At 40.2% G+C, this 21,304-nt stretch overlaps 1 protein-coding gene across 1 annotated transcript in view; it reads right to left on the bottom strand.

Moving 5' to 3' along the window:
- Window positions 1-2,270: 2,270 nt before the first annotated feature.
- Window positions 2,271-21,304, bottom strand: part of scaf8 (SR-related CTD-associated factor 8) — a 36,853-nt gene continuing 17,819 nt past the window's right edge. Inside the window, exons 3-20 of the mRNA XM_066719620.1 lie at window positions 12,683-12,727; window positions 11,744-11,905; window positions 10,293-10,449; window positions 9,496-9,626; window positions 9,033-9,209; window positions 8,722-8,798; window positions 8,168-8,411; window positions 7,805-7,936; window positions 7,513-7,622; window positions 7,184-7,377; window positions 6,840-6,940; window positions 6,463-6,576; window positions 6,202-6,358; window positions 5,959-6,089; window positions 5,690-5,828; window positions 5,185-5,250; window positions 4,752-4,991; window positions 2,271-4,019 (exon numbers count right to left, since the gene is read on the bottom strand). Of these exons, the coding sequence (XP_066575717.1) occupies window positions 2,905-4,019; window positions 4,752-4,991; window positions 5,185-5,250; window positions 5,690-5,828; window positions 5,959-6,089; window positions 6,202-6,358; window positions 6,463-6,576; window positions 6,840-6,940; window positions 7,184-7,377; window positions 7,513-7,622; window positions 7,805-7,936; window positions 8,168-8,411; window positions 8,722-8,798; window positions 9,033-9,209; window positions 9,496-9,626; window positions 10,293-10,449; window positions 11,744-11,905; window positions 12,683-12,727 (3,492 nt within the window). The 3' untranslated portion in view covers window positions 2,271-2,904. The remainder of the gene's footprint in view (window positions 4,020-4,751; window positions 4,992-5,184; window positions 5,251-5,689; window positions 5,829-5,958; window positions 6,090-6,201; window positions 6,359-6,462; window positions 6,577-6,839; window positions 6,941-7,183; window positions 7,378-7,512; window positions 7,623-7,804; window positions 7,937-8,167; window positions 8,412-8,721; window positions 8,799-9,032; window positions 9,210-9,495; window positions 9,627-10,292; window positions 10,450-11,743; window positions 11,906-12,682; window positions 12,728-21,304) is intronic.

The raw sequence follows: 21,304 nt of genomic DNA on the forward strand, positions 1-21,304 counted from the left end.
CTCTCTGTCAGTCCTACGTGTGGCAGGACCTTGTTTGGACATGAAAGACAGTGCTAGTCTCTTTGTACCAGGCAGTGAGGAGAAGCCAAAGGTATGCAGTTGTAGCAGAAAAAAATATGAATCTGTTACTGTTGCAGGTTAAGGTTAAGATTGTGTTACGGGTAGTAAGCCTAAAATGAAAGGATCATATTCAAGAAGGCAACACTGGTGAACACAGTCCCCGATGGAAGGTAAAATGTTGTATTGCTGTATTGAAAATCCCCCCCAAAGTATGTAATAATTTGGTTTCTGAGCTTCACAGACACATTAGAAAAACCTATTGTGGGATATGACTAGTGTATCTGCTATTCTTTCAAGAAGAAATAGCTAAAGAATTGACATAGTGCTGGAGTGTTCAACTTTCATCTCCTGTCTGTTGAACTGCCCCCCCCCCCCCCCCATCAGATGTTCTTCATATTATGGGATCTTCAGTCCAGCCTTGTGCACCGGTGCGATCGCCACCAGTGAAGGAGGCGACGTGTGCTCGTTTTCTTTCCAACCTGTCGATATCACATTTTCTGCATGTTTCCTGTGAATGTATGTCACCAAAGCTATAGGCAGGCTGCCTCACGTACCGACTTCATCCCGAATGAACTACTTGGCCCATATTTTGAAAGTTTTAATAGTTCATTACTTTTGGACAGACGGATGGGTGCTGGACATTTTTTTACAGAGAGGCCATGAGATATAGATCACATTAGTCTGAGTCTGGGGAGCGAGGGGGTGGCACTGGGCAGCATGCCGTCAGGAATGGGCAGCCATGGTGCTCAAGGGACAGAATCCAGCAGCTTTCAGATTTGGCTTTGAATGCATCTCTTAAGACTGGGAAAATGTTATGTTTGAGTCAGACAAATAAAGGGGAATGAAAATGAAGAGATCCTGTCCCCCCTGATGACTGGAGTTGCCCATTCCTGTTCGAGGACATTAACTGTAGGTTAAAGCCTTCAAGCTAAAAACAAAACAAAAACAAATCTATGGTGCTACTGACGCCAGTCTGCCAACTGAAAAAGTTATTTTTGTATTGTACCTATTTATTTGTTTTTCTGGCCAGGTACATTTACCCCAAAGGCTTTTAAGGAATGCCTTCTAAAGTGAATCACAGCGATTACTCCATAAGATTTACAAGAGAAGTCCAATTGTTATAATGTATGTGTATAGATTTCAGTATGAAAAATAAAAATAAAACAGACAAAAAACTGCTTTTCTGTAAGACTACAGAAGTTGTTGTGTAGTAGAGGTGCACCAGCGTCCTCAGTTGTAAGACAATACAACAGGAAAAACACTAATCAGTGTAAATAGTGCACAAAGCCACAGACAAGTTATCTTTTTTTACATATAAAGATATGTTGGGCATATTAATGTTTTTCCCTGTAAAACTGTCACCACCATTTGTTTATTTTAATTTGCAGGAACTTGAATCTCTTCATCTCTTGGGCTGGGAGGGGTGCGACTCTCACACCTCCTGTTTGGCCTATCTGGAGGCGATCTGCAGGCGCTAAGCAACGCAGTCACACGAACCACAGTACTAGCCTCGTGTTTATGGTTTACCTAAGCCAAGTCACAGGCCTCTACAACGTACAGCATGAAACTTTGTTGCAAAACCTTGGAACTACATCTCATACCTGGCAGGCTGGTAGCAAAGCAGGGACTATGAGATCACTGATACTCTTTAGAACACTGGTCCTCATCTGTTAAGTCCTAGCAGAGCCTTGTGCTGCTAAAAAACCCAGATGGACAGAATTAGATTTTTCTTCTCATAAATCGCTCCTAACACAATTTGAACAAAGTCCACTGCAGTTTAGCCACAAGTAAAGGCAACATGGATTCCAAAGCCAACGCACCATTTGTTTATCAACCAAGCTTAAACTGAATGTGAACATATTTAAAAATACAAAGCAAAACCAGAACATATGTAAGCAAAACCTGAAAATGGTTATAAACTAACAAAACTCATGCATACAAATTCCCTAGTCTAAAGTCAGTCTAAGTCCTTCAGCACTCCTTACTACATTATACTTTAAAACTAGTTTCTTCAATAAGTGGTTAAATGCGTTTCCTGCAGTTTTGAGAGAGAGAACATAGATTGTGCAAAGGGGAGACCTTCTATGTCACTTTGTGTGTTTGTCACATTCGGAATAAAATAAAATCCTAGAGCATTTTAAACAAAACAAATGTTTATTAGCAACTAAAAACAGAATGCAACCCACATTCACTTGATCTTTTTATATATATTTAGTTTTTTTTTTTTTTTCTTTTTTAAAATTCAATGCAGTACGAGGAACAAATCACAGACATTTATTTTGGGGATAACACAGAACATTTTAATTTTTTTCTTCCAAAAAGCATCTGTAACTCGGTACGGTTCTCATTGTACTTGAGTTACATCGATTTCGCTTAAAAGACAAAAGCATAAAACACCACGGAGGCATTATTAAAATTTTTTTGCAGCAGCAGCATTTTAAAAGAAGACAGACAAAACAGGGCAGCACCTGCCGCTTTCAAGTATAACAACAACATCTGTAGTCAAACTATTAAAAACAGCCAGGATTCATTAGGTCCTTCCATAGGAAGTTTGTTTCTTTTCTTTTTTCTATTTAATTAACATTTTTGGCAAGCTCTTCATGAATATTTATCTAATTAAAATTGTGGGGGTGGCTTCCATCATAACTAAATTAAAATAACCTACCATTTTCATCATCTACAGAGCCATCTATACAAGTCAGTAGATCGCCAGTATGTGAAAGATGAGCAAATTGTTAGGTTTCTGTGGCAGACAAAAGTGAATTACTAAAAGGTCCAGTCAGCCATTTAACTATTACAGAGATGACAACTTTACAAAATGATCTTTTACCTACTGAGTGATGATTATGTCCCCTCAGTTTCTGTTTTCTCTACCACTGGCTGTATTTCAGCTCCTTCCTTCGGCTCTTTCTTTTCATTGTCTACATCCCTGGGGGAGGCATGCTTTTCGGAGGGGTCGGGCTCGCTCTTCTCTGGCTCCGGGGTGGGCTTAATGTCCGTCTCCTCCCCGTTCACCCGCAGCGGTTTGTCTCGCTTTTGGTGGTCGCCTGTCCCTTCGGGAAACTTGAGCGCTTGAGGCTGAGTGACGGGGGAAGCCCAGGGCTCGTGGTCGCGGTCCCGACTGAACCGGCTGCCGTTCACCTCCCTGCGGAAATCAAAATCCCTATCGTCCCGGTCCCTCTGCCTTTCCCAGGGCCGGCGCCGATCGTCAAAATCCCGGTGGACGTCGGGCTCGAACCCGCGGTTCCAAGAAGGCCCTCCTCGGCCTTCGAAGCGGAAGTTCCCGCCAGCGCCTGGCCGGTCGTCGTGAAATCCTTTCGGGCCGGCGACAGGCCCCCCCCGCAACTCCCGCTCGTCAAAGTCTCCTCTGGGGGGACCCCAACGGCTCTCGGACCTGAAGCCTCCCAAGGACTCCCTTCTGAGGTTCTCTCGGCCTTCTCCTGGTGCAGCTCGGCCACCGTCCCTCCCCTCTAACAAAGGGGCTCTGCCAGCACCCTCCCTCTGCTCCACAGGGGTCCTCAGGAGGCCCTGCTTCTCCACCGGGGGAAAGCGATAATCCTGGTCGCCATCCTGCTGGATACTCTCATTGCCAGCCGGCCTGCCCTCTTCAGGCTTCGCCACATTGCTGCCCTGCTGGTTTGACGGTCTTCCAAAAGTCCCATCGGTCCTGTTGAAATGGTCCACCGGAGGGAAAGGACCCCGAGCCCTGGACTGCAGGGAGGGATCCAGCATGGAGGTGGGAGGCATGTTGTTGGGCTGATGAGGGAGGCCAGGCTGCATCAACAAGGAGAACCTCGGGCCGGGAGGCGGGGGTAACATTCCAGGGCGGAGCTCTAAAGGCAACAATCCAGGCATTCTTTGGCCAGGGAGATTGGAAGGGTGCAAAGAGTGTGCCAGGGCGGCAGATGGGTGCATACCCAGGAGACTGATGGAGCCACTTCGAATGTCACTCTGCATTCCTGGGGAAGAGGGGAAGATGGTTACAGCTTAACAGATTGATACAGTAGATACATTTGTAGACTCGTTAGAATATTCAGTGCATCGCATCCATCAGACATGTTGTATCAGATAGTCCCCTGCAGGTCCCCATTAGAGTGACGAAATGAGCTTTTAATCTCAGTATCACTGATCAAATAGGATAGCCTAATATATTGGCATTGACGTCTTATCTATGTAGTTAACGAGCTTGACCAGATGTGAACCCCATTTTTAAAATCCATCGCTTTTCATTTCAATTTCTTTAATATTTTAGTTCTAAAGCAATTAAAAATCTCTCTGTAGCTTTGGGTTGTAATGATAATTTTATTCCTCATATAAGGAGGTCTTGGCACTGACAGAATCCTGTAGGACAAAACGATTCTGCACATTGGTGCCTTTCTCTCCTATCCATTCTGTTATTATTGATTTAATGAGCCGTGATGCGGTCAACTTTAACACCATTGTACACTAGTCAAGATCTAACCCTATACGTTTACAAATTGACTAGCAGTCAATGTGTTCATCACTTAATTATTCTTTAGGTCACTTTCACTGGTGTGGTTTGATTGACATCTTGAGGTTGTGGAGTAAAAAACATTTTGATCAAAGACCAGCATTATTAAACAATTCATATTCGAGTATCTTTCTTGTTTACACCGTCGTTTAATCGGTTAGGTCATTAAAGGCAAAGGGAACTTCAGATAGTCGGCTACCTTGAATTATTTTAGTATCCGCGGAGCCCTCTTGCTTTTCTGAGGCCTGCAGTCCCTTGTCACCTAGCAGGCCGCTGCCTCTATGCTGCTGCTGGACTCCGATGGGATTGAAGGCGCCAGCCCCTGGGATGCCAGAGGAGAGGAAGCCCCCTGGGATGGTGCTGCCCGGGGGTATCATGGCTCCAAAAGGAGAGTCCTTCACATTCTCCTGGGTGGCTGAAATCGAAGGCTGGATCAAGGCTACGAGCAAACATTCAGAAATGAATTCATCACACAGCCGATACAACCAAAGACAGAACAGCCTCCCTAAAAAAATAGGCCAATATAAGGCCTTCCAACAGCTGTTAAGCTCTGATAAGCTATAAATCATGTAAAGACACTGATAAGAGAGAGTGCGATTAGTTCAGGGCTGAGAGGCTGGTTATAAACTTACATGATGGTACCGATTGGACTCCAGAGCCCACAGCTGTCTGAGGAACGACGGGAGGTGGCATGAAACCTTCATTACAGAAAATAATGAGAAATACAATCAATTAAAAACAAAAGCCTAACCATATTGTTATTTGAAGTGTTTAACTATTCTACCGACCATATTACATCCTCACACGGAAAACTATATCTATACATTTGTATAAACAAACACTGATGATGCTGTATGAGGAGTAAAGCATACAGTTAGAAGACATATCTACTTTGTCATTTGAAATTAAGCGCATTAATTTAAGAAATTAACTTAATTTCTGACAGGACTGAAAATCCATAGGTTGAGAAAGGACACCACCAACATGATAAATGAACAGATATCAAGACATGTTAGGATGGCCTGATATTAACATCAGACCTTGTTGAACCATTTCTGATGATGGGAGGGAACGAGACATTTGCACTAGTTTCAGAGAGCAGCTACAGACAGATTCCAGTCAGTCCTCATCTCTCACCGGGGGGCGGCTGTGAGGCGTTGAAACCAGCTCTCAGGAACGGAGGGGGAGGCCCAAAACCCGGAGGAGGCATTGTCATGGCGACTGGGAAAGTAGGGGGCACCAGACCGACCGCCTGAACTCCCTGAGCAACTGGAATCTGAAACGGCACGGACATGGATTACACCTACAGCACCTTCTAGACAGAGAACAATTTTTCTAGTGATCAGTTTTCAGCACTGCACACACACAGTGTGCCACGTCACGGGAGACGCTGCAGACGCTGTTACCTGGACAGGCAGCATGGTGACCGGCTGGGTGAACGCATCCGACTGGGTCGTGACCATCGTGGGGGTGTCCGTCGTGACGACTGGGTTCTGGTTCTCCTTGGTGGACTCAACACTGCGGGCAGCTTCCCACTCTAGAAAAGCAACACACATCATCACTGCAGCTCTTCAGAAAATCTCCATTTATGAAAGCTCAGGCTTCATTGTGATCTTTGATGCTACTTTTGGAGACAAGGGGTAACTTACCACTGTTGACAGTCTCCTGGTCAATCATTCCTCCTTCTGCAAAGCCATCCAGATCATCCACTTTAACCTTCTCCCAGGGTATGTAAGTCACACCAAGATCCACATCCCAGAACTGCTTGTACTCCTGTTTCACGCCCTTGTTTAAAGCCCAAGCAATCTGAAAAGGATTGGAAGACACTGACGGTGAGATACATTCCACATACATTCATACAAAGCCCTTCTACACACAAACAAAAAGCACTTAAAGTATCCCACACTTACTTTAATGACTTTGGAGCCAATCTTGTAAGAGCCCGTGCTGAGTTTCTGACGAGCGCGATACGCATCCTGTCGGTGAACCATACATATGTATGCACAACCCCTAGGAGGTATCATCTGCAAAAAGAACGACAGAGACAGAAAGCATGAGGAAAGAGTTGCATCAATATTCACAGAATACAACACTGTAGAAAGCATACCATGTTAACCCACATTTTTTAATTAATATTAAAAGTAAATAAACAACTAAAACCTTTTCAAAAATGTCAAATCCGGTAGAACCCAGTCATAAGGAACATGGAGAAATCAAATTTAAGTGATAATTTTACATTTTAAAGAAAAAGTATCGTTAATTTTCCAAACTCAAAAGCCATACTTACATTTATGGATTCTATCTGTCCAAATTCTTCAAACAGGTTAGTTAGGTCTTGCTGGGTTGCCTTCTTATCCACCTGCCCAACCCACAGAGTAGTACTGCACACTGTAAAACATCATTTGCTCAGTTTCAACACTGTGTGTGCGTCACAGATTTTATTATATCATCATCATCATCATCATCATCAGCCTTTATCGATCCACTGCTAAACGAAGGTGAGAAGAGAGATACAAAACAAACTATATGCACATTATAGTGGAGGCCATGTTTTCTCACTGTTGGCATGAGAACGAACATATGATACAATAAATACACCAAAAAAAGATCCTATTCAGAGAGTCTTCTTACCACTGAGAGTTTTTGATCGAATGGGAGGCAGCCCTTTCTTCTGTCGCTCCTTCTCTCGTTCCCGAGCCCTGCGCTCACTGGAGTATGACCGCGACGACTTCCTCTTCCTCTCCCGGGAGCGGGAGCGCGAGCGCTTGCGGTGCTTTCGTTTGCGCGAGCCCGACCGAGACCTGGACCTTCGTTTCCTCGGTGACCTGCGGTAAACAAATTTCGCACAAAACATAAATGGGGATTTCACTGTGTCGAACACCTAACTTAGACATCATCTCAGACCAGACTGTTCTGTTAATGGAACATTTTTTGACAAGCAAACTCTAGATTTCTCTCACCTAGAACGGGATTTGGATCGTGTCCTTGACCTTGTATTTACAGTCACCTTCTCTTCTGGCTCAAAAATCTCAGCATCTTCCATATCTGGTCCTTCATCGAGATCCATGTCCTGTTTTAAGACATAAGGTATGAGATCACAGGAGCATTGACCAAGAATAAAGAATCTGATCTTCAAAAGCTATGAGGTTGTTTTTTATTTACAACAAGATACTTGGAGAAACCTAATCCTCAGATCTGAATGGCAGTAATACTGTGCCGATATGCATTTATTATTCTTGTGAAGGGACTGGCCTGCTGTTGGTTATCCATGGAATCGTCCATTTTGGTGTCAGGCTCTTGGAGCTGCTGCTGGCTGCTTCCCTGCGAGGGCGTGGCAGAGTTCTCCGACCCAAACAGGCCGTCCTGGCTCTCCATCGACATGCTCTGCAAGACAAGATGATTCTTCTGAACTCCCCGCAGAAACACATCAAATGAGCACAGGAACAGATTTCCTATAGCCCGCTTAAGTGCAATTTAGAGTGACGTGTTGTTTTAGAACAGCACTCTAACATTCTAAATTACACTTAAGCGGGCTATAGAAAAGTATTGTAAAATCACAACCTTTCAATGGCTGCGCAGTGTGAGAGGGGTCCACAGGGGGGCGCTGCCGCTCACCTTCTGCTGCTGCTGCTGCTGTTGTTGTTGCTGCTGCTGCTGTTGTTGTTGTTGTTGCTGCTGCTGCTGTTGCTGTTGTTGTTGCTGCTGCTGTTGCTGTTGCTGTTGTTGCTGCTGTTGTTGCTGCTGTTGGTGTTGCTGGTGCTCCAGCAGCTGTTTGTGGAACTGCTCGAGGTTCTGCTGCTGCAGCTGCTCGGCCAGCTGATGGAAAATGGAGTTGTTGATGGAATCGGAGACGATGGGCCTGGAAGACAAGATGGCACTCATGACACTGGAGTACTAGAGCGAGGGCTGAGGTCTGCTTCAGATGTCATGAATGGGAGAACATTTTTGAGTGTCACTGCGTACGAGAAACACTTCCCCCAATGACACCTTCAGGAAATCACTTTTCAATGTGTGGTAATAAACTCAAATGAACTAGAACACGTGGCACAGCAGACAATTTACAATCATGCACGATGCAAACTTGAATAATCTAGGAGTTTACAATTAGTAGTCAGTAGCCCACACTGATGTTCGTTGTGAATTCAATGCACTACTACGTCAATTCTTACAGTTGGGACGGCGTTTCCTTTTTGGATTCCTCTGTGTGTTCAGGCTCTTCCCCAAAATCAAACTGGTCCAACAGCTTCTATAGAGCAAAACAAGGAATCCTCCAAATTAGCTCATTCCACTCACAATCAATAACAATAAAGCATAACTCAGTACTCAAGCACTAAGTAACTGTGCATCAAAGTACCAGGAGGACTGAATGTGACATGCAAAAACAATTTCAAGTCATTTCAATCCATATGCAATAAAATACAGTTTGTAACATCATCAGGGATCATGATTCTCCCACTGTGAACCCGTTCCCTTGTCTTACCTTGTTGAAGGAGACCCTCTGATCCAGGGGGTTCAGTGTGTTGGCTGCTGCTGCAGCTGCAGTGAGTTGTGCAGTCAGGGCCTGCAGCTGGACTACCAGGCCCGCATCCAGGGCCTGGAGTAACGAGGGCTGGGGCTTCTGCTGCTGCATCTGCAGGCTCTGGACTAACTGCTGGAGCTGGAAAAACGACATTTTGGGGAATGAAGATTCGATTTAAAGAATATCAGTGTGAATGATGCATTTTTTTTTAAACAGTGAAAAAGAATAATGAAGGAATAGTGTCATGCTTATATGTATATCAGTAATTGGATTTCAAAAGTAATAAAATAAATCTCAGTAATAAAAGTCACTTCAAGTCAGCACGCTGATAGAGAAATAAAAATGGCCAGAAGAGATACCTGAGAAAGATGATATCAAGACTCAAAAAGGACAAAATGAGTAACAGATGATAAAAATGGCTGACCTGTTGACCCTGGGGACTTTGTAGAATCTGTGCCACGGCAGCAATGGTATCCGTGTTGGATATCTGAGACGCCCAGGAGTCCGGTAAGCTTTGCATGATGTTAGCTGGGGTGGCCGGGGTCACAGGAGTTCCTGTAAGGCAGGGAAACAAACTCGGTAAGATAAAAGCAATATTACAGATATCCAAACTTACCATTCTATGAGAAAAATAAAGATTCTATAAATGTAGTACGTTGGCCACTGGATGTCACTATGACAACAGCAAATATACAGACATTTTGTTTGAGAACACCCCCATTGTTCCAGTTTGTACAGTAAACTGCCAGAGGTTAAAAAAAAGTTTAGGTTACCAAAAACTGAAAAATAATGTACATTTCAGAGTTATATACTGTGTTATGCGCAGCTCCTGTGCATAGAAGTGACACTGTATTCCTACAATGCGCACATTGTTAGAAAGCTTATTCTCTTGGCTACCAGTGCATTTCATTCTCAAACACATCCGATTTACAGTGTCCGTGTCGCCCGTCATCATTCAGAGCCCGGGGGGTAAACGTGCAGTTTGCTCCAGGGGGGACTCATTCAGACGGTCACAGGTCACTCAGTTCCGATCAGATTTTCTAAAACTTTTGACCTGTAGTGTAACTTTCACGTGCAATTTGGACTGAGATATTATGTGGGTAATTCCTGACTATCTCCATTGTATTTTTTTCCCCAAATATCAGCAAAGCAGAGACAAAGTGCGTTGACTGGGAAAAGCTGTCAGTGCAGCCTGTGTCGTGGGGGCTGCTCTGGGCTCACCTGGGGTATTGTTGTTGACGGGGGCTGCAGTACTGGCCATAACCGGGGTTACACTGGGAGGGGGTAGTCCTGCCGCCATGTCCAGCAGGGGCTGAATGATATCGCTCTTGAAAACATTATTCTTCTGCCAGAGATTTAACACCCTCACGATTTTACTCTAGAAAATTGGGAAAATTGAGTTATTCTGGCATCCAAACAGCTCTGAAATGAATTAAACAAGTGAACCCTTTCCATGACAAAACAAAAGAAAGCATTTAGCACTATAAAAAAAAGTTCCTTCCTGCTGTCTGCCAGCACCAAATTTTACTAAATATTTGACTTTTGCTAACCTGAATGAAAAAAGGGTACTTCAGTTCACTTACATCTAATCTGCTTATCTTTAATAAGTAATGGATTGTAATCAAGCCATTTCCAATGTTGTAACAGACACAGCTCAAATATTTAATTGTCACCTATTTTAAGGCAAGTTCATTTCCTTGCTCTTGCTGTGCAGAAGACAAAGTGGTTAATTTATGGAGAGAAGAAATCACAATTCAATTGATGGAATAAAAAACTAAGAAACAGTAGAAGGGAGATCAAGGAAGGTATGTGTATCAATATATACATGTGTATAAATGCATTAGTGCTGCCAGTCTGCAGATCCTCAATACATTAACAATCAAAAACAATCAATGGCCTAACCTAATTAAAAAAAAAAAAAAAAAAAAAAAAAAGTGAAACAAACACGAATATTATCTACACAGGTCTATAGATGTGAATCATTAGACGTCGTTGTCTTTCCCTTTGAAGAAATTAAAAATAGACAAAATATAATTATACATATTATGCAAAAGTAAATTATATGCATAAAAAACTATGGAATCTGATAGGCTAATCAGGTTAATCAGTAATCAGGCCCACCCTGGTCCTAGAGAGTCACAGCCACAGTTTTTTGTTTTATCCAAATTGTTAATTGAGCCAATGATTGAGCTTAATTAGTCAAACCTCCCATGTGTTCAAGGGATCCCGTAATTGATAATTTAGAGACCTGGAAAACCTGCAGGATTGTCTCTCCAGGAACAGGGCTGGCCTCACTGAGCACTGAGCAGGAAGTGAGCAGAAGCAAAATCTCTTTCCAGAGTTAAGCATCACAGCCCAAATTAACTTCTACCCTGGTGTTTAATCAAATTCCTACATACTACCCTTCCGTATTTAATTGTTTTTGGCATCATTATCTAAAATTACTGTTGAAAGTCACTTAATTAAACACAGTTTGCACCTTAACAAGGGTTTTGATTTTCTTCTGGTAATATAAAAACACCAGATTAACACACATGGTTTAAAGTGCCCCCTCCACATTTTCTCATCATAAAACTTCAAGTCATCATCTGCCACCTCACCCCTGTGCACACGTTCAGGTGTTGGTTGCCGACTCTTACATGAGACGCACATACTTTTGAATTCAGATGTACCTTATCATCACCAGGACATCGGTATAAATTCTGGAAGGTGTTGATAATGTTCTTGCTGAACCGCGGGGCGAACACATCCTTTTCCTGCCCAAACTGGTGGCGTGACTGTCGTACGATGGAGTCGATGACGTACAACCCTGGCACCTTGTACTCTGGCTTGCACTGTCAAGAGAAGATGGTGCATGCAGTGTTTTGAAACAGAGGATCATAGTTAAATGGGGAGGTGGAGGTGTTTCACACTTCTTGGAATAAAATTAATGTTAATTAATGTTTATAAGAATGATGTGTCACTTGTCACAAAAAGAAGTAACAAACGTGCTTTCAGTTTTGTTGTGTGTGGATGTTCCGTGTTCGCTATTCATCTTCGCTATTCATCTTAAATGGTAGCCTAATACCCGATCATATAATCAAAACGTTGGAACCCAAAAAAGCCCTCATGGATTATCGTAATTACACAATACAATATTTCAATTAGTGTATTTGACAGAAAAAGCTTTACCCATATAAGTTTTATGTATTTGTTAATATGCTGAATAAAAAGGAGCCCCAGGTCATTTTTAACTGTCCGTAGGTGACAGTTGTTATGGAAATGTGTTGATGCTACAGCTGTGAATAACCCGATGGTCACGTAGTCCAATGTCTCACCCCTAAGTGTTTTAGTTTCTTTTGCAGCTGCAGAGTATTAAGCACAACTTTGTATTGAAGAATAAAACACAGATTCTCACTGCACAAAAATAAATATAAAACATGTAATGTAATTAAAAGACGAAACATTTTCATAAAAAACATATAGGCTTAATGACTGCACATGTTGTAGGCTATTCTACTGCCACTGTCGACTGTAATTACATCAGAACGTGCAACAGTTAAGAATCGCAACATGCAGTTTAACAATTATGACAGATGAACTGCAATACTCTTTCCATATGGTTTACTCACCTTCTGAATGAACTTCTCCACGCTCTGCACAACATGCTTGTAGAACTGAAACAGAAAGAGCACAGACTGAAACAACTTTCTATAGCCAATTCACACAAAGCACAGGAGGCCGAGACCGCTGCGAGTGCACATCAGAGAACAGCACAGGCAATCTCGTTCTCATTGTATAACTTATTTAAATTCACAGCACAATAATTTATACAAAATAAAATATCCCTACATCGCTACAATGGCACTGTTATGAAAGGGGTTTAATAACTGAAAACAATTACAGTTAACAATTCTTTAAATACCTTACTGAAAATGAAAATGAACTGAAAATGATCAAATCAAGATTACGTTCATAAATGGGCTGTTAACTATTGATCATACAAACCAAAATTTGAGGAGAAAGACCATGTGGGGTAAAACATGCATTCGAGCTCACACAGTTGCCACTTTGCAAATATGAAAATTATAGAACAATGCTGCCATTACTCCTGTTGCATATGGGTAACAGACAAATCTGGAACACAAATAACACCCCCCACAAACGAAATTTACATTTCCTGTGTGTGGAACCACTTCCAGGGGTGAGTTATAATCTGTATAATCTGTGTAATGTTAAATGTATTTTGCTGTGTCACTTCTGTGCTTAGCCTATTTGTTTCTCATTGCTGTGCTTGTTTTTCATTTGTCACATGATTATCCTAAGAATCTGTTTGCCCCCAAAAACATGGGAGTTTTAGGTTTAACATTCATTTGTTGTTTTTTTGGGGGGTACATGAATCAAAATTAACTATGGATGAAGATTTGTATGCAAAACGTATGATGCTGCCCGGATAGAAGTCCAAACATTCCCTCTACACTACAAAAGCCTTACTTTTGTGTACATTATAAAGCAGACTGAAAAATCAGATCCATTATTTCTTTTTACTATGGATGTAAGAGTTAGCAGTTTTGTGCTTGTGATAAGATTGAAAAGTGAGGATTTGAAATACACACTTTGAAATGTATTACTGAAAACAAGTAATATACGGAGTCCAACATGCCAAGCCTGGGCCATTGCTGCAACAGGCTTAAATAATCTTCTGCTGGATATATTTTAAAAAGGCAGACAGTGCTACCATCCTTCAGCATCAATATTATCTCTTTGCTTTGCTTAAACTAAACATGAGTTATACAAGAGTTGCCACAACTGTTATTTTGAAACAAATGTTTACATACTTCAGTACAATCTCTACAGCTGTGCTAATTCATCTACTTATTATACCAGTCTAGCCTTGAGAGCTGCACAGAATGTGTTTTAATGTAATTCAAAACCTACAGCTGGTTTGTTTATTATGAAGCTAATATTGTGGCTAGGGAGATGGGATGTTAGCAGTTCATTTTATTGTAACATTAGAAACTAGGAACAGTGATATTCTCTAATCTTGCTACTGGGACATGATAGTTACATCCAACCAAAATACAGCCCATTAGGAAAGGTTTCAACTCACTTGGATATTGACAGGATATGGATTGCTTTATCATAATTATATATCCTCAAATAGTTGAACTAGTGAAAGCAGTTAGGAAATCTGAGATATTTGCAAGTGATTGTTACAGGCCTCAAAACATTCAACAAGCAAGGAGAATTTCTGGGCAACAGCAAAACCAAACCAACTAATTAGTGACAATAATTAAAGGTAGCATTAAATGAGAGGAGTGTACTATATAGGCTAGCTAGCTATTGACATTGCTCCACTTAATACTTAAAATCATGTATATTCTGTATTTTTCCTTATATAAGATCACAAGGATTTGTAATTATCTTGCAGCATTTAAATTAGGCTGCTGTAAAAGTTGTTCGGTGAAAGTTTAATTCGTCATTTTTTTCCCAAAATGTCCCCATTGCACACAACTATGACTTAAAATGGAAACGACCCTGTGAACTGTAAAAACATAGCCTGTCTGCTGATCTGCACATAATATTTCCCTTCAGGGCAAATTCAGTTTTACAGTAAGTGAATTGGTTACCGATTGGGACTATTTGATTAAAAATAAAAGAATGAACAGGCTTTCACAGGTTCTCTTCTGTTTACATGTATATGACTGGAGGAAACTAAAAGCTAGACCTGGGAATCAAACTCAGTTCTCCCATGCTGCAGCTAAACAAGCTAACAATACCCAAAAGCTGTTCACATTACTAAAGAGGACATAGAGAAACAATAATATCCAGCCTTTTAAAAGACTGCGTGGCAGGATATGGTGCACCCTCTTAATTTGGGAGCCAAATTCTGAATGCAAACTACACTTTCTCATGTAAAAAGTGGATTTACATTTTTCTGTGCATATGTTGACAAATGTATTGCAGAAGCCTTAATGGGGGAATGGGGAATGAACAAACAAAATACAACAATCCTTCATTAGTCTGATAAGGTTGAAGGGTCGGCATAACCAGTTTTGGGCAGTTTGACAGGAGAGAGAATTAAACCTCAGTCTCCTTTAGAAGTCTTAGGATGGGTAGTATATATAGGGCAAAATGAAAACAAAGACAGAAACCCCTAAAGCACAGCATTACATTAGCTACTGAATATTTGTGATACTGATAATGTCCATCTGTCCACCGGTGGTATGGACTGTCTATGTACTTCTAACTTGACCCAGGAAAATGCACTGATTATTTTTCTCCATACAATGGTCAAATCTCATGTGTCTGTGCATGTCTCCGATGGACAAATGTGAAACATTCCCCAAAGTCTTGTGAGAGAGAATCAGTCACAATCACATCCAAAGGTGTAATTGTCACACAGACTAATACACATATTATATAATTCTCCACAAAGTATCTGAAGAGATTCTATCAAGGAGGCTTACAAATCATTGTGGTGTTATTGAGGCTAATATACTGATCTATCAAAAGTCAGCTGGATACTGTGACAGATCCTCTTAGTTTCGGGTTGCCTAAGCAACATCACTTCACATTCTCATTTCAACTGAGTTCCATTAACTGAACCAGTAATTGACTTAATTAGTGAGGATTAACATGATTTATTCTGCACCGATTGAAACCATGAAAAAGAGAAAGATCAAGGTTCTCTGGTATCACACAAGACAGACAAAACGGGCCTGTTCGCATCATATGCATCAAAAACAAAACAAAAAACAAATCTGACTGCTACTGGAGTGAGTGAAATAGGATGCTGTTCTGAATTATTTTAATTAGTGGTTTGTTTTCTGCACATTTATTAGAACCACAGAGCTGGTATTAACTTTAACATACCCTGTGAGAATGAAGTGCCTCTTTTCTCAAAACAAAACCCCCTGTGCTATGCCTGTGTATCAGGTGTACTTCTATAGTACAACTGCCCAGGGCTTTTCCAATACACACTGAAGGTGTTCTTAACTAAAAATATATGGATATGCATGCCCGACTGTATATACTTCAGTTCTAGCATAGAAAAATGTATGATTTTCATATTTTTGACATTTATTTCTGCACTATAATAATAAAAGATTACACTATTAACTGGAGGACAACTACTACAAAGGAAAACTACACTGATCTTCTATAAAAGGAAACAACCATTTCCATATTTTAAATTAAATCACATGCATTTTCTATTCAGAGCCCTGGTCCACACTGTTCAGACTCACAGTGTCACCATGACATTTACAGGTTTTCCAGGCCTGTATTTACTACTCAACAGCTCCCTATAATAGCTACATAAGAACCAGGACTGCAGTACCAGGGTTGAAAGGAGTTCTTCTCTACAGTAATGTATGCCAGAGAGAAAATGTCATCATATTAATATAACCTGCTCTATAAACCTGGGCACTAAAACCCAGTATGGCTGGCATGGCCACTTTTAGTCCACCTCTTTTAATTTTTAATCCCCTGTCGAAGCACCTGCCTGACCTCACCGAGGCAACTTCACACTGAGGCCGCCACCCTTTCCTTCCCTTCTTGTTGTAAGCCGGTATTTAGCACTGTATATCCTGTGTTGCTAGGAGATTCATTTGAATACATATCGCCACCAAGGCAGGAAAGGAGGAGAACGAAAATTGTGTCCCATTTGGAGCAGGGGGTGTTGTTCCAAACTGATCACTGTCATTGGTGATTTACACCACATTATAAAAGAAAGCAGAAACCGAACTTAAACAACTCAAACAAAGCTGTGGAAATTAAAGGATTCGCTGAAGGAGGCAGACCGACAGGAGAGGTGGGACCGTGTCAGATCTGACTTCCTGTGGAATGTCTCTGTAATGGACATCAGCAACAACACTTCTGTTTTGAGTCATGTGTATATTGTAGCAAGACCTATCATGACACTATACCCATCAAACATCTTTAGGAATGTATGCCTGTTGAATTTGCTCCAAATGCTTCATTACTGAAAGTCTGTTAGGATTTTCATTCTTTCTTGCTAAAGCTCTGACTGTGAAGATAAATCCAAGAATTTGCATGAGTCTGGTTACATTTCTCTGTGCATTGTGGGTATGGAAGGCAGATTTGTTTTCTCAGATTTAGAGTGGTTTAAAAATGAACTATTACAGTGGATATTATGTTGGTTGGTCTCCAATTCTTGTAGTTACCTCTCAGAATATAGCATTTATCACTTTCTGTAGCATGAACGGTGGCAAGTGAACCTAAATGTGACTTACAGCTAGGGGTGGGTGATCTTCCCAAAAAATCATATCACGATCTTGTAACACATAATCACGATCCACGATCTTCCCAATTTTGAGATGTACTATAGAGAATATCCAGACTGGAACAAGCCTATGGATTTATCTATTTAAAACACAACATTGAATTAAAGAATAATTTGTCCAAATGGTCATTAAATGGCCTGAGTTTAACTTTATTTTAAATATTACAGTTATTACAGTAATCAGCAGTCAATAGATAAACATTAAATAACATAAGATCTTAAAGTACTCAGAAATTGCAGTAATAAAATATAAACAACACAAAGGTGTGCATTTTTCAAATTCTGAAAAATAAACATTGTTTCAAGTTCAAGTGAAAGCAACCAACAGATAATATTATAATAAATAAATTGCAAAAAAATCTTTATTTCTGCAGTGATCCTCTGTCGGCATTCATTATACATATGGGGAATGGTGGTATTAGAAAAATATTTGCAACTTGGCAACTCATACCGTACTGCTGGCCTAACTGGTCAGAGACCTGCACAGGACTCTGCTGATCTTCCAGATGGTGGTTTCCATAGAGGCGTTAACTGTCCAAGGACCTATACTATTCGACATCAGTGTATGGCATTCTTTAACAACAAGATGTCTCTTCACTAAAAACCACTACCTGAACTGGCGAGAAAAAACAAAAGATCCTTAAACTAGGACTGTCCACTTCCTGCCCCCTTTCCAGAATCTCCTAAAACCATACCTGTTCAGTAATACCCCAGAAATCGGCTTGTGGAAAATATGGCACTCAAACTAAACAATGCACTTGCTAAAATCCTTGTTTGTTTATCTACTCTCCTACTCCCTACAATTGCTCTTAATTTTATCTGTAAATATTCATGGAGTTTAAACTGCCTTAACTGTAATTGTTTCTTTATCAGGGTTCATACTCTTATTAGGAAATAATTTTCCAGCACTTTTCAAGGACATTTTCCAGGACTCGTGTTTGGATATACAGTGCTCGCTCACTATACCGCCCACCATTATAATGACACCCTCATCTACCACCAGCATAGAAAACATTGTTTTTATTATCACAACTATATTTCCTTGGTTGTTGACTGGCAGTATAATGAGGACTGACTGACAGAGTGACTTGACACCCACACACAGACCTGCAACAAATACAATAACTGAAACAATTTCACAATTATCACTGCCTTTTACTGAAATATCAGAACTACAGTATAGGCCGACCCACAAGTGGAGGTAAGCTTGTTCTGAGGTGAGGACCCACTAAATTCACTAAGGCATTAAGAGGTCCACTGAGGTTTTCTGAAACATTTATAAAATAAAACCTAAATCCTCTCATTTTGGCTAAGGTATCTTTTGTAAATTAAACAAAACTAACTAAAGATACATGTTTTTAACCTTTAATATTACAACCAGTCAGTTCAAACATTCACCAAGAATTTCTCAAAAGCTCCCACCTGCAACTACATTATTTTTTTACTACAGTAACTACATAATATTGTTTCCTTGAATAATCAGCCAATTGTCTAAAGTTTTACATTTGCTAGACAATAGAACAATTAGATTGAAAATTTACATATTTAAACAAAGAACCATAATTCAAATGAAAAATAGTAAAGATTGTGGTCAGCAAAATCCTACAACTACAATATATATATTTCAAAACTTTTTAGCAAAATATAAATTACAAAATATACAGTTTATTAATACAGTCTCCATTATCAATTTTAAGTTAACAAATAGCCTACTTGCTAAATTTGCGTGCCTAATAATATTTTAACTTCCAGGGACATTTTACAGGAATTCAAAATGCTGTAATACAAGACATTTTAAACACAATATTAATTTGGTTTATCTTTCAAACAACTCTAAGCTTGCCATTTATAATAGATGGGTGTATTGTGAAAAAAATATGTTTACGATATTTAAAAATGCTCGTTTGTAGTGGCTGAACTTGACTTTTCGGCATAGAACATTTGTTTCGACCTGTCTGACGTCAGGCCTGGGATACAGGGCAGTGTAGACAGGTTTGTGTAACAGCGAACTGTCTAGCTTAAATACAACAAACAGACCAACAAACACAGAGAGGTGTCACAATCTGAACAAACTCCCCAGCGATGTGGTTGAAGCTGAAAATTTGGGAACATTTAAAAAAAGACTGGATAGGATCCTTGGATCACTTAGTTATTAATGGACACCAAACGAGTACGATGGGTCGAATGGCCTCCTCTCGTTTGTAAACTTTCTTATGTTCTTTAAACAAATAAAAAAACAATATGGATCCTGCATGCTATTTGAATGTTGCTGGAATGTTTTAATTCACACACACTTAAATTATATTATACTTATACATCAATTATAAAATCATAATTTGAACAAGCTTATTCAATATAAGCTACTATCAGTTGCATAGCCAGGACGTAGCGGTCGGGGTAGAGGGAGAAGCGCCAAATGTGGGAGCCCACGGAGGAGGGGGGTTGTTTTCTAGGGCTGGGAGATATATCGAGTTGTTGCGATATATTCAAATATATTATTTTGCGCGAAATACAAAACACTTGTCGAGTGCTTAGAATGTGGGAGGAGTAACTGTCAATGTTTTTATGCAGCCAATCATGTTGCAGGAAAATGCTTGTCAAGCATTTTTCATGCAGCCAATCACCTCGGAAGATGTAAATGCATCTCGTTCTGTTGCTATCGAAATAATTTGTGTTGATGTTAGTAAATGAGTAGTTGTGAGGTCTTTAATCAGGAAATGCAACTGCTTATAAAGTTGAATGTTTGTTTTATAATCATGGATTCGTGGGATTACGATCTTGAATGTTACACCTTCACCTATATTAACCTTTTTTTTAAAGCAATGGAAGCGAATGAACAAAGTTACCTGGTGTTAATTAAATGTTTGAATTACACACTAGAAACAGAAGTGAATACTTTTTTTGTATATACAGGGTTTCCCACAGAACTATTCAGGCCGTGAGAAAAAAAAATAACAAAGAAATTTTAAAGCACAAGCACACGTTCCACCCGCTCTCGTTTGCTCCAGCTATACCCAAAGCACCCCGACAATATGCGATCACACCCCGCCTTGCCTATGAAACCATGATGTAATTAAAGAGTAATGTTTGTCTGCATTTAATATAAATTGAAATGCAATGTAAAAAGTGCAGAATGTTTGATCTTTTTAGCTTATTAAGGTGGGTGCAGTGGTGTAACGCTAGTAACAATATTTTGTGTGGTTACATTATGCAGTGCTGTACTGTATATGTATGTATGTATATATATATATATATATATATGTGTGTGTGTGTGTATGTATTAGGGCTGTGCGATTTGGGGAAAATATCTAATTGCAATATTTCTGACAGATATTGCGATTTGATTTGCAATTTAATTTTGTAAAGTCAAGCTTCAGCTCAATATTCTCAATAGTGTGCAGCACACGCTCTAAATTAGAGAACAACATGCCTTTAACTGTAGACCCTCTACTGCCTTGTAGTCTGGCAGATGCAGTGTGCCTTTCTATCCAATAGATGGTTAGCTTCTTGCTGCTAAAATACAGTCAATGCTGCCTACAGAATGCATTCTAATTCAAGAAAAAGAACTGAAAAGATATTAACTGATTCCTACATTTTTTATACTTTCTTTTTAAATATCCAGTAATTAAACAGACTCACTTTTCTATAGTGCAAACAATTTCCAGTAAGGACAAATACAATTTCTGTAAACAAGCTCTTCTGATTTTGAAATAAGGTAGGTCTAGCATATATTGACAAAACACAAAATATTCACAATCAACTAAAACTGTCAGGACTGATAACCAGCATTTAAAATATTGCACAGCACACATTCAAGTACAAATACTTTGAACTTGTTAACATTTTCTTCACACAGTAAAGGCTGCCAGTAAGTGACATTACAAAATAAAGTGCAGAACAAATCTTGACTCCAACCGAAGTCTTACAATCACTAGCTGAAACCCCC

Source organism: Amia ocellicauda, chromosome 1 (genome assembly GCF_036373705.1).
Source record: "Amia ocellicauda isolate fAmiCal2 chromosome 1, fAmiCal2.hap1, whole genome shotgun sequence".
Lineage (NCBI taxonomy): Eukaryota > Metazoa > Chordata > Actinopteri > Amiiformes > Amiidae > Amia > Amia ocellicauda.